At 36.7% G+C, this 13,355-nt stretch overlaps 1 protein-coding gene across 1 annotated transcript in view; it reads right to left on the bottom strand.

The window, feature by feature from the left end:
* Nucleotides 1–5,291: 5,291 nt before the first annotated feature.
* Nucleotides 5,292–13,355, bottom strand: part of LOC133517473 (proton channel OTOP2-like) — a 30,797-nt gene continuing 22,733 nt past the window's right edge. Inside the window, exon 6 of the mRNA XM_061850804.1 lies at nucleotides 5,292–5,312. Coding sequence (XP_061706788.1) covers nucleotides 5,292–5,312 — 21 coding nt within the window. The remainder of the gene's footprint in view (nucleotides 5,313–13,355) is intronic.

Raw genomic sequence — 13,355 nt, 5'->3', positions numbered from 1 at the left:
CTAGACCTGTAGGGCGCTGATCGATCTTTGCGAAAGATCGATTCTGATTGATTTAAGCTTAAATAATATTTTGAAACATAATAATTTCCTCATGGGTGATGTGAGAAGCATTATGTGTCACTTGGAAGCAAAATTATTTCCAACTTAGGCGTTAACATTTGAATCCCTCACTAAGCTCAGGATTCAATGTCAGAATCCCTTGCTTTGCTGGGTTTCGCTTCGTACAGGATTCAATGTACGCCTACCCCGTAAATATGTCATTTTGCTCCCTTCTGACACAATCTCAGGGGCATAGATTAGTAGAGAGAGGACAAGCCGCCGGGCGGCCGTGTCGCAGATGTTGGCTCATTGCGCATACACTGCCCCTTGTTCACCGTCAGTTTTTACCGAGTATGCGCTAATGTTGAGACACAGAACATTCCGTTTTTCTTCCAAAATGCGGAGTTGTGCAATAGTTTCCTGCAAACATCGTAGTGACTTGATTAATTTCCATACCGATGGGATCACTTTTCACAACTAAATACGATAAAAACCATTAATTTCTAATAAAACAACGAATCCAACGTAATATTCCTACTTTCATCCATATATTCATATAAAAATATGCACTATGACCTACTAAATAAATTTATAAAATCTGTCCGAAAATATTTTTTTAAACATAAGTAATTAGAATTTAAGTTATAATTTTGGTACTTCTATAGTTGTTTACTTATATTTGTTTCGCATGCCGTGTTTACCTGTAAGTAATTGTGACACCACTCCTTACATGTATTAGCTTGTACGTTTTGAATGTATCGATGTCAACAATTGTTGGTGAACCTTAAATAAATAAAATAAAAATAATAAAATAAATTTAAATATTTTAATAAATCCGCTAATACTCGTAATCCTGTTGGCTTCGGGTCCGCGCACGCCTCCCAAAGGTCCGGAACACCATTGTTCCGTGATGGGAAAAGACATATAAATAATAATAATAAATGAATAAAGGGAATAATAATAATAATTATAGGACTTGAGTGTTGAGGGTACTTAGACAACGATATATATATAATATATAAATACTTAAATACATCGATTTAAATAATTATTAACGATGAATCGGAATATGTAATTGAATATTTTTATTATTTTATCGAAAATAGTTTAATATCGACATCACGATGTCTCCGGCCTAGTCTCTGTCATTATCTTTGTGTGCGCGCATGCTAACACGACTCGCTGCTCGTTCGCATGCACACAGACATGGAAATGATGCGCGTGTATTATGGTGAATTATGCAAAACGAGCGTCGGTTTACAAGTGTGAGTGCTCTAGATATGTGCGTGCTTTGTCTTTGCAATTACTTGTGCTTTGTGTGGGTTTAAGAACTCAATACAAATCTGCCGGCTTACATATAATAATATGTCTGTGGATACAATCTACTACTGTGGGCACATACTTGGGCTATGCTATGACGTACTCAAACTTTTATCAAGCGTCTGCAAGTATATATTATTAAAAATATGCTTAAATTTGTTCAATTTATATTTCTCACACATGTTTATACGCTAGATATAAATTCTTATCAGTTTAATGCCGTATTTCCCGACTTCAGTGATTACTGCCTTATCATCTTAATAAATCATAACAACCGTTGGGTAAATTTTGTTTAGGTATGTCAAAAAATCAGAAAAATAATTTACTTTAATTCCTTCATAAGCATTACTTATCGACCGGGGAATATTTCTGGTTGACAATAAAAAAATGCAGAATCTATTCTTCACGTATTGTCTGTAATACCAGACATAATTTTTATCAGTTTAATACCAAATTTCCCAACTTCAGTGATTAGGAGATAAATATAAACAAGTAAATTTTCTCTAAAACTAAAATAACTACGCATATGACGCAATACTCAGGCCACGCGGTTAGCCATTTTTAGGGTTCCGTAGCCAAATGGCAAAAAACGGAACCCTTATAGATTCGTCATGTCCGTCTGTCTGTCCGATTATGTCACAGCCACTTTTTTAATCCCCGGCCAATCCAATAGCTCTCTCTGATGATGCAGTCGGAGACGGAAGATAGCCAAAGGAACTCCTCCTCGAGACCTCGAGGAGTACTTTAATAGACATGCTAAGGAAAAAACGTACAGTAGGCAATTATGTAAATGGGTGCTAATTTAATTTTTTTTTTTTTTTACGGTAACTTGTTCAATTGAACTTGGACTACTATCACTACCTAATCAACTTCTTGTAAAACTTGTAAAAATTTAACATTCTACGTATAACGTGAAAAATTAAATTAAAGCGATTTGGTGCGTGTTAATAGATTTTCATTTAATACCTATTGTCTCAAAATCAGAACCTCGGCCTCAGTTATTTTTAGTCGGTTACTTTGCATTTTTAACTTCAAGGTCAAATATTATTTACAATCATTGCTCCATCGCCGTTTGATGAGAGTTAATATATTCTACGATTCCCATCCAAAACACTAAAAGAATTGAGCGGTCTGCACTACCAATCATAAGAGTTAAGGAGCCCACTGATGAACAGTCCGCCGGACGGTATCGGCATGTTAGTTAATTGTTCGGAACTCTCAACTTTTTGTTCTTACTGACCTTCGATCTGAATCTCTTAATTTTCTAATGTTTTCTGTACCTTATCATATTAACAGCAACGGCTATAAGCAGTATAGTGTCACATATTTACTTCAAAGTTCACTGTCTCCGAGGTATTTGGCATCAAAGTTGACCAATTTTAAGCCAAAAAACTGGTTTACTGGCCATATCTTTGTGTTAATGAGTTTAAAATTAAAATCTCTGACCAGTTTTTAGAGACGTCAAAGACGAACCCAAATGTGTAGATTTCGCATATGTACAATCTTTCACAGCAATCAAGTAATGAAAAATGAGTTTTGTAGACAATGTTTAAAAAAAATATATAACAAATTAAGTGTTAATTTCTTTCTAAATCCGGCAGATCAAAATGCTGCTAAAAGATTGAAGAACCGATAGCCGTTTGTCTTATAATTCTATCTATAGTGCAAATGTAGGAGTAATGACTCAAAACTAGTCAAAAATTTATAAGATTTTAGATAAATCTAAAATTAAGTTAATTAGAATATCTTTGTCTATAAGTCGATAAGTCTTTGGGACAATAACTTAATATAAGCTCAGGAATGCACCCTTGAAATTAACGGAGTTTAAAAAGAAACACGGTGTATATGTATAAATCAAACTGTATAAGCATAACAATTTCCTATCCTTAATGTGAATATTATTATCTAGAGAGGAAAATGCGTTTAAGAGTAACATTGTGGGTACTCACCCGTCTCGTATGCTGAACGCACTACGCCGCATATATAACCACTGTCATTTAACATAACTAATGGCTGTAAATTGTATATTTTATTAATTACTCAATGAACATCTGTATATACAACTTATAGATTGTAATATAGTAAGTAAAATGTATTGATATATAGTCTGTCAAAATACTGTCACTAGAAAAAGGCGCGAAATTCAAATTTTCTATTGGACGATAACCCACTGCGCCAAGTTTTTTTGTAATTTGCCGCTTTTATCTACTGACGAAAATGGTTTGAGAGACTATATTATTATTAGGGGCTATCGCAAAAATGCAGTTTTTATATTGCATTTTTACACGTTTTAATCAAGGGCAAATGCCATAAAAAATCACTCAAACACTGGACTATATCGGTTGACCGTTTTTTTTTATAATTTATGATCATAAATATTTTGTTGAAATTCCCTAGTTTCATCCGCCGTCCTGGCGCTGACAGTATTGCTGTCGTGAATGGAACGTAACTCCAGCACTCAATTTATCAAGAAAATTGGTAGTGTAAATTATCTCATCTATTTCCCGCTGTTGCATTCGCAACTCAAATGTAACCTTAACGAGTAATGTTTATCTGCATAATGAAAACGCAATATATTTCATTAGAACGCTATTTATTATACTTAAATACAAACTTAGAACTAGTAGGTTGGTATCTTATCTACTTATACACAAACTAAATGACACCAACACTCATACAGTACTTATTATCAATATGCGATTAGAATCGGGATTCAGACACATTTGTATTTTTTATAAACACATTAAATTACATTGTCAATAGCAGAGTTTGCAGATGATTATCTTATACCTTTAAACGAGCAATTCTTGTATTTATATATTCCGGGTATCTCGGAAACTACTCTAACGATTTCGATGAAATTTACTATACGGGAGTTTGCCGGGCGAAAAATCGATCTAGCTAGGTCTTATCTCTGGGAACCCGCGCATTTTTGAGTTTTTATATGTTTTCCGGGCAAAGCTCGGTCTCTCAGATATTTTTTAATAAAATAAGGATCTAAAACAAAGACGGAAGGAAAAATTAACTAACGTATTGTCATCAATTACGTATTTTATTAAATAAAGATAACAACACATATTACTTATATTCGCATTATTTTAATGAATCATCAATTTATAAGTTGTAAGTTGTAACGGTACTTTCGAATTCAATTCTCATTGCGGTCGAATAATACGCAGAGTACAGGCGTATTCTGATTTAATTAACAGGTTATTAATCAGATCTGGATTTGATCTGTGTCCAAAGTGACACTTGTTCAACGTAAAACGTCACTTGTGACACTGGCAGGTCAGATCCATAACTAATCCAGATCTAATTCATAATTTGTAAAAATCAGAAATATTAGAATACGCTTTTTAGTTTTTTTTCTTCACATTGGATGAGAATTCGCGCTCCACTCCGGTGTGCGAATGGGACGTCGCTATGTTACCTTATATGCGCATAGCGCTATCATGCTCATACACCGGAGCGACGTTACACTGACTTGGCAGTGACAATGTATGACCGGCTAACACTTGAATTAGCACTCGGCATGCAGTCTTGGCATAGGAGATACTCTACATATTAAGAATTGAACTCGAGAGCATTCAGATGAGGTAATTTTAGTGAAAACTAAAACCTAAATACAGTCGATAACTAAAATCAGGGATCTCCTATCCCTGGTTTATATGCATAAGTCCAGATGTCAGCTATGCACACGCTCGAGTGAAACCGGAAGAACATTATTATGGGTTTGCAAAGGTGGCCGATTGCGAGCCATATATTTTTCCCATAATACTCATATCTCACGTCTTTGTTTTCCGGGGACTGGTATGAGAAGGAATACATGACCCACATTGATACATTAGTGATGAGTAAGAATAGGACAAGTTCCTGTCCAGGCTTGACTCGTCGCAGTTTTCGGGAGTTACTGCATCGCCGCAACCCATCAACTATGTTATCATTTGTAAAGACTGAAACAAAATAAAGATATTTGTCTATTTTATTTAATAATATAATTCGTAAAAATAAGATGAACGAGTAACGAAACGAAAGAGAAACGTATTGAATACGAATTTGTTAAATATAAGGTTTTGTTAACTACTTTTCGCTACGAGCTAGTTGAAATAAAAACACTTGTATACGAAGTAATTTATACCATAAAATGTGAAATTAAAATTGTGATATATGATTATTGATTAAACTAATTTTAAGGTTTACACTCACGTGTTTTTAGTCATTCGCTCGATTTGAGTATGTCCAACGATTGTTACAGCTGTTAGACCTGCTTCGGTGTATGGTGCAGAACGCTGGCCGATCAAGCAAGCGCATGAATAGAAACTTCATGTCAATGAGAATAGAGACTAGTGATGGGCAGCTTGTATGTTTCCAAAGTGAAATTTACACTTAAATTTTATGTAAGTTTCAAATGGAAAATATCGCTTTTATTTCCTTTTATTTTTCGTGGTTTTAGAATTTTTAGCAAATCCACAAATAGACGCGGCTGGGCAACTTTGATATATTATATGTTTTGATAGGTTAAATTTGAACCTTATGCATGCCTGTTTAAGTATATTCCCGCCTTCTCTTTCTATTTTATATGTCCTACCAGTCGCTTAATAAACTCGTACAAGATCACACGTCTTTCTGATTTAGTTAAATGCAAAAACCACAATTTACCAAAGTGAACCTTATTACAACCATCATATGGTCGCAATCGAACCGTATAAATTAGTGCATCGGACACCGGCCGCCCGGCGGCGAGAACAATAGCGAGGCGCATTCCAGAGATAAGGAGCCGGCAAATGCTAACGAATTGCACCTCAAACTAATGAGTTATTTTGAATATAAACAAGTTTTTATTGCTTAAAGTTATAACAACGTTTTATAGACTTGTACGTGAAATTGCAGTGTTTTATCGTTAACAATGACTGATAAACAAAAACAATTACTTGCTGTGCTTGAAGATAGTGCTATAGTGCTTCGGAAAACACAAACTAACTTAAAGAAATGCCCTAAAGAAAGATTAACCAAGGGTTACATCGAGTCTCGCATTAAAATGATTGATGAGTACTGGACTACGTTCAATAATGGACATCAAGAGTTGGTTAAGGCTACACCTTCGGACCTAATAAAACTCGTGTTGACAGTTGCAAGCAGACTAATTTTATTTCATCCGAAATACACCGTTATCGAGTAACAAGTTTTTACTTAGCACTAACAGATGGCAGCACTGGTATGGAATGCATATTATAAATAATGATTTTGTTACAATTTTAACACCACCACCTAACAAAATCAAAAAACAAACTTATATTTATTATACAGCTGTAACGCCTAATAATTTAACAAATTTATGGTGTTTAACAGAACACAAACTTTTTGTTAAAACATCTGCTGGCATTTCAGCTGTTGGCATATACTTAATTTTAACAAACTTATTTGCCACAGCCTCTCGGACAAAATGACAGCGAATGTCAATATGTTTTGACCGCCTATGAAACATGGGATTTATAGCCAATTTTTGTGCACTCTGATTGTCGTTATATAAAACAATAGTATCACAGCTACCTAATATTTCAGTAATAAGATTTTTTAAGTAGATAGCTTCTTTACATGCTTCTGACATGGCTACAAATTCTGATTCAGTACTAGAAAGTGACACAGTTCTTTGTTTTCTACATTCATAGGATATTACACTATTTGACAATGTAAAACAAAACCCAGAATATGACCGTCGGTCATTGACATCTGACCCCCAGTCAGCATCTACAAAACATTCGAGAGATGAATTGTCCTTTTTATACACAAGACCATAATTTTTTGTTTTGTGTAAGTATTTTAAAATCCTTTTAGCATGTTTCCAATGATTTTCACTGTGACAATTATTAAATTGGCTTAAATAACTCACACTATATGAAATATCAGGTCGGGTCAAAACTGACAGATACATTAAACTACCTAACAATTGTTGATAAGGATATTTCTTATCTTTACATACATTTCCTGATTTTTCACATTGTAGATTAACTTCCATAGGAGTTTCCGCTAACTTACTATCAATCATATTAAATCTATGAAGCAATTCAGTTACATACTGTTCCTGATCTACTGTTATCATACCATTTTGGACCTTGACCCTCATGCCTAAACATTGTTTTAATTGACCTAAGTTTTTGATCTTAAAATTAACACTTAGCTCCTGTACTAATTGATTAGTAGCTGATTTACTGTTGGAGAAAACAAAAAAATCATCAACAAACAGAGCTTTGATAATTTTAGTATCACCTTCAAACTTAGTGAACAAACATGGCTCGAATTTAGATTTCTTATAGCCAAGACTATGCAAGTACTCCTCTACTCTTTGATACCAAGCCCTAGACGACTGCTTGAGCCCATAGATAGCCCTTTTCAATTTTAAAACTTTATTATTAATTTCATCACTGCAGTCAGGAGTAACAGGCCGATTCATGTACACTGTCTCATCCAAAAACCCATTTAAAAAAGCAGTAGTTACATCCAAGTGACTTACATCTAAATCAAGTTTTACAGCAAGAGCAAATAAGAGTCTTAATGTGGAGTATCTAAGCACTGGAGAAAATGTCTCATGGAAGTCAACACCTTCCTTTTGGGTGAAGCCCTTTGCAACTAAACGCGCACGGTATCTCACTTTATTTTCTAAATCTATTTTCTTTTTGAACACCCACTTACACTGAACCACTGTGCTATTCTCAGGATAGTCCACTAATTCCCATGCACTGTTCTCTTCAAAAGAATTTAATTCTTCCCTCATAGCCTCCTTCCAAAATGAAGATTCAGGGCCATTCAGAGCTTCCTGGAGACTAATACCTCCTTCAATTGAGCTTTGACTTGATTCCACACACATATTTGTGAATCCATATCTCTCTGGTTTCTTTATTATTCTTTTGGTAGGTGTGGCACTGGATGTAGTTTGAACTGGTGCTTCTTCAGTCACTGAAACGCTTCCCTCTCTGGTGTTAGGCTCATGGTCATCTGGAACGCTTGGAACCTCAAAAAACTCTGCCTCATCAGATTCAACTGAGGAATTCAGTTCTTGTCCACCATGATCTTGGGTCTGGACAAAATGCTCCATTTCAGTTTGAACTTCTTCTTCTACAGAATCCACCTTCTTTTCAGGACCTGAAATATCAATCTGCACGCTGTTCTCCTTCTCAATTCCTTCTTCAATTATAATTACATCCCTACTTGTAATTATATTGTTGCTGTTAGGATCATACATTCTATAGCCTTTGACATTATCAGCATAGCCAACAAGTATACACTGCTTTGCTTTCTTATCCCACTTTAGACGACGCTCTTTAGGTACATGAACCATAACTTTACTTCCGAATATACGTAGGTTACTTACATCTGGCTTTTGCCCCGTCCACATCTCATATGGTGTTTTGTTATTCAAACCTGATGCTATAGACCTGTTTTTCAAATACACAGATGTATGAACGGCCTCTGCCCAAAACTTTTTGTCTAAATCTGCATCAAACACCAAACTTTTAGCCTTCTCTGCAATCGAACAATTCTGTCGTTCAACAAGACCATTCTGTTCACTTGTATATGGGTTGCTCTTCTGATGTACTATGCCCGAGTCTTGTAAATATTTTTCAAAGATTTTATTACAAAACTCTAATCCATTGTCTGTCCTTATGGACAGAATTTTCTTTGAAGTTTGGTTTTCAACTAACAATTTAAACTGCTTGAAGTGTTCAAAAGCTTCATCTTTTGTTTTCAAAAAATAAACAAAAGTCATCCTACTATAGTCATCTACTAAAAGCATAAAGTATTTTGAGCCTCCTATAGATTTTGCTTCCATAGGCCCACATAGGTCTATATGTACCCTCTGAAGAACCTCTGTGCTTCTGGTACCAATGTGAGAAAATGGTAGCCGAGCTTGCTTAGCCTCACAGCATACCACACAGTTTTCTTTGGTAATATTTATCTTGTCGTTCACTGACATTCCTGTAACTGCACCTTCATTCATTTTTTTAAGGTCGTCACTATTAATATGACCATATCTGCGATGCCAAATTCTTGCCGTCGTCGAAGACAAAAAACAGCTGTTCGATTTAAGAACATTCAGCTTATATACACCTTCGACTAAGTCCGCTGTAGCCACCAACACATTATCTTTGTTGAAGATGCGACATCCGTTTTTCTCGAATGAAACCGTATTGCCCTTGCGCAAGAGCTCGCTCACTGACAATAAATTTGTTGCCAAACACGGTACATACAATACGTCCTTGACTGGAATCTCGTATTCAAAACCCTCAGCTTCTGTGGTGATGCACAAATCACCACTGCATTCGACTGGTATTACGGTTTTGTCGGCAACCACGATCTCATTGACTCGAGGATTGTTTGACACATTTGTCAACCATTCTTTATTCGGACTCATATTACAACTCGCTCCCGAATCCACGTAGAAATCTGACGCGCTGAATTTTGCACTCAAAAATACTGCACTAAATGCGTTTGATTGCTTTCGTTTTTCAGTTTTGTCGATCATTTTACATTGATTTCTGTAGTGGCCCGGCTGATGACATGAGTAACAGGTTATATTTTTCTTGTTCGACGACTTGACATTGACATTTCTAGCCATAGACTCATTTTTAGTGTTGCCAGGTTTCTGCTTCTGAAAACCTTTTACGGCAAACGCTCCGCTAGACTGCGGTTCACTCGATTCCATATCGAGCAGTTTCGACTTAATAACATCTGCGTCAATAGGAATTCCCGAGTGCTCGATCGCCATTATCATTGGCGAAAACTTGTCCGGCAATCCTGCCAACAGTAACGATCCAATCCATTGTTCGTTTATGTCAAATCCCGTACCTCTCAACCGCTGGGATGTTTCAACAACCTGAGTTACGTATGACGTCATTGAATCACAATTCTCCAGCCTAATTGATATTAAATTACGAAGAAGGGTAATTTTTCTGGAAAAACCTCGATCATCAAACATTGATCTTAACTTGTCCCATAATTCCTTTGTGGTCTTCGTACTTTTAATATGGACGTACAAGGTCGGGTCTATTGTTAAAACTAGCTTCGCTCTGGCTTTTGCATCTAACGTCTCAGCCGCCGCAGCCGCCGCTGCCGTAGTCGGTTTATTCTCCTCGTCCGCTTTTTTGCTTAGAATGACATCAGTCATTCCTTCCAAGACAAGCAAGTTCTCAGCCGCAAACGCCCACTCATCGTAGTTTTCACGGCCCTTCAACTTTGGCACATTCGCGATAAAATTTGAAGCCATATTTTAACAAAATTAACACTGCACAACTGAACAATAATTCTGGACTAATCTGATCGCTTTTACGTTACTTTTAGTGAAAAAATGCACTGGGACACATAACCTAATAAAACTCGTGTTGACAGTTGCAAGCAGACTAATTTTATTTCATCCGAAATACACCGTTATCGAGTAACAAGTTTTTACTTAGCACTAACAGATGGCAGCACTGGTATGGAATGCATATTATAAATAATGATTTTGTTACAATTTTAACAGGACCAAAGGGGTGTTTTACCATACTTTTTGAATGAAGAGTTTTTTATTTACGAAGATTTATACAACGTACTCCGGGGAGATTTAATGGACAGACTTTCAAGTTTAGTGCAAGATACTTTAATGGAAACTTCTATTACGAATACAAGCTATGCTATAGCAGGAACACAAAACAACTTTGTACGTTTGCCGCGGATCGAGTTACCTACTTTTAGTGGAAGTTATGAAGAGTGGCCCGCGTTCAAGGATTTATTTATGTCACTCGTGCATAATAACAAGATGTTAAGTGACGTACAAAAGCTACATTATTTGAAAACAAGTGTTACTGCCGAAGCGTCGTCGTTACTGAGGCACATACAAATTACGTCTGATAATTATTCACAAGCATGGCTGATCCTGAAAACAAGGTATGGCAACAAACGATTAATTTTGAACAATAATTTAAAGAAATTGGTTAACCAGCGTAAAATGACCACACAATCAGCTGTTCAATTGAAAGTACTCTTAGATACAACGTCAGAGTGTTTACACAATATTCAGAACCTGAATGTTTCTGTTGACTCTTGGGATCCACTAGTGTTATTTTTGCTTGTTCAGAAATTGGACCCAGAGACGCATAAAGACTGGGAAGAACATGCTTATAAGAGTGACTCTGAACCCTTACCGAAGTGGAGCGATTTTAAGGAGTTTCTAGAGGCCAAGTTTCGTACGCTGGAACTTCTTTCTAATAATACAAGGGAAGTGAAGTCAAACAAGGAACGAAGTACATGCCATGTTGCCACACCTACCTTCGAGAACAGGAGTTGTGTAATGTGTAAAGAAAGTCATACATTATGTCACTGCAAGGAGTTTACCAAGATGGAACCTACGGAGAGAAGCGAATATGTCAAGAATAACAACTTATGTTACAACTGTCTAGTACCAGGGCATTCAGCATCAAAATGTCGAGTACCTGTGTCCTGTAGAATATGTCACCGACGTCATCACTCCCTTCTACATCAACTAAAGCAGACTGAGCCTGTGGCCCCTACGAGTCCCTCACAACCACTGGCTTCATCATTACATGTTGTAGAAGACATAGAAGAAGTACAAGCAAACACAGTGATCGCGTTACATCTCACTACTAGACAGAAATCAGCACTACTAGCGACTGCTGTGGTGGAAGCAAGAAGCAACCAAGGTCACATCATTCCACTGCGCGCGCTAATAGACCAAGGTTCCGAAGAATCATTTATAAGCGAGAAAGCGGCTCAACTGCTCAAGCTTGACCGACAACATGTAAGGGGTAGCATCACGGGCTTGGGTCCTATGAGAACAGAAATCAACCACGTCTGTGAGCTACAAATAAAATCACAGTGGGATAAAACATTTGTCCTACCGGTCAAAGCTTATGTAATGTCGAAACAGCTGACCAAGAAGTTACCCAAGAACAGGGACTGAAAAACCGCAAAAGACCGGTAACCTAAAATAAAGGTATCAATTGAATAGGTATCCAAAGCTAAGGGTACCCGAATAAAATCGCAAAAGACCGATACCTAAGATAAGGGTATCAATTGAGTAGGTATCCAAAGCTAACGGTACCCGAATAAAATCGCACAAGACGGATACCTAAACTAAGGGTATCAATTGAAAAGCTATACAACTGTAACGGTACCCGAATAAAATCGTAAACGACCGATACCTACACAAAGGGTATCAATTGAATAGGTATCCAAAGCTAACGGTACCCGAATAAAATCGCACAAGACCGATACCTAAACTAAGGGTATCAATTGAAAAGCTATACAACTGTAACGGTACCCGAATAAACAAAATGTAATAGGTACATTTTTCAAACGGTACCGCTACAGTTGAAAGGGTACCGTACGGTACCGTTTCAAGTAGACTTCTACTTTGGAATCCAAGATGGCGGCTGTGCACTCGTCATAAAAGTCGTCATGGATATCGTTTTATAGGTATTAGGGAGTGCAGATTTCGAAAATGATGACCATTTTGGAATCCAAGATGGCGGCCGTGCACTATGTCATTAAAGTCGTCATGGATATCGTTTTATAGGTATTAGGGAATGCAGATTTCGAAATTGATGACCATTTTGGAATCCAACATGGCGGCCGTGCAATCTGTCATAAAAGTCGTCATGGATATCGTTTTATAGGTTTTAGGGAGTGCAGATTTCGAAAATGATGACCATTTTGGAATCCAAGATGGCGGCCGTGCACTCTGTCATAAAAGTCGTCATGGATATCGTTTTATAGGTTTTAGGGAGTGCAGATTTCGAAAATGATGACCATTTTGGAATCCAAGATGGCGGCCGTGCATTCTGTCATAAAAGTCGTCATGGATATCGTTTTATAGGTTTTAGGGAGTGCAGATTTCGAAAATGATGACCATTTTGAAATCCAAGATGGCGGCCGTGCATTCTGTCATAAAAGTCGTCATGGATATCGTTTTATAGGTTTTAGGGAGTGCAGATTTCGAAAAT

This window comes from Cydia pomonella, chromosome 4 (assembly GCF_033807575.1).
Source record: "Cydia pomonella isolate Wapato2018A chromosome 4, ilCydPomo1, whole genome shotgun sequence".
Lineage (NCBI taxonomy): Eukaryota > Metazoa > Arthropoda > Insecta > Lepidoptera > Tortricidae > Cydia > Cydia pomonella.
Note: the sequence above shows the minus strand (reverse complement) of the source record. Positions and strands in the feature narration are given on the sequence as shown.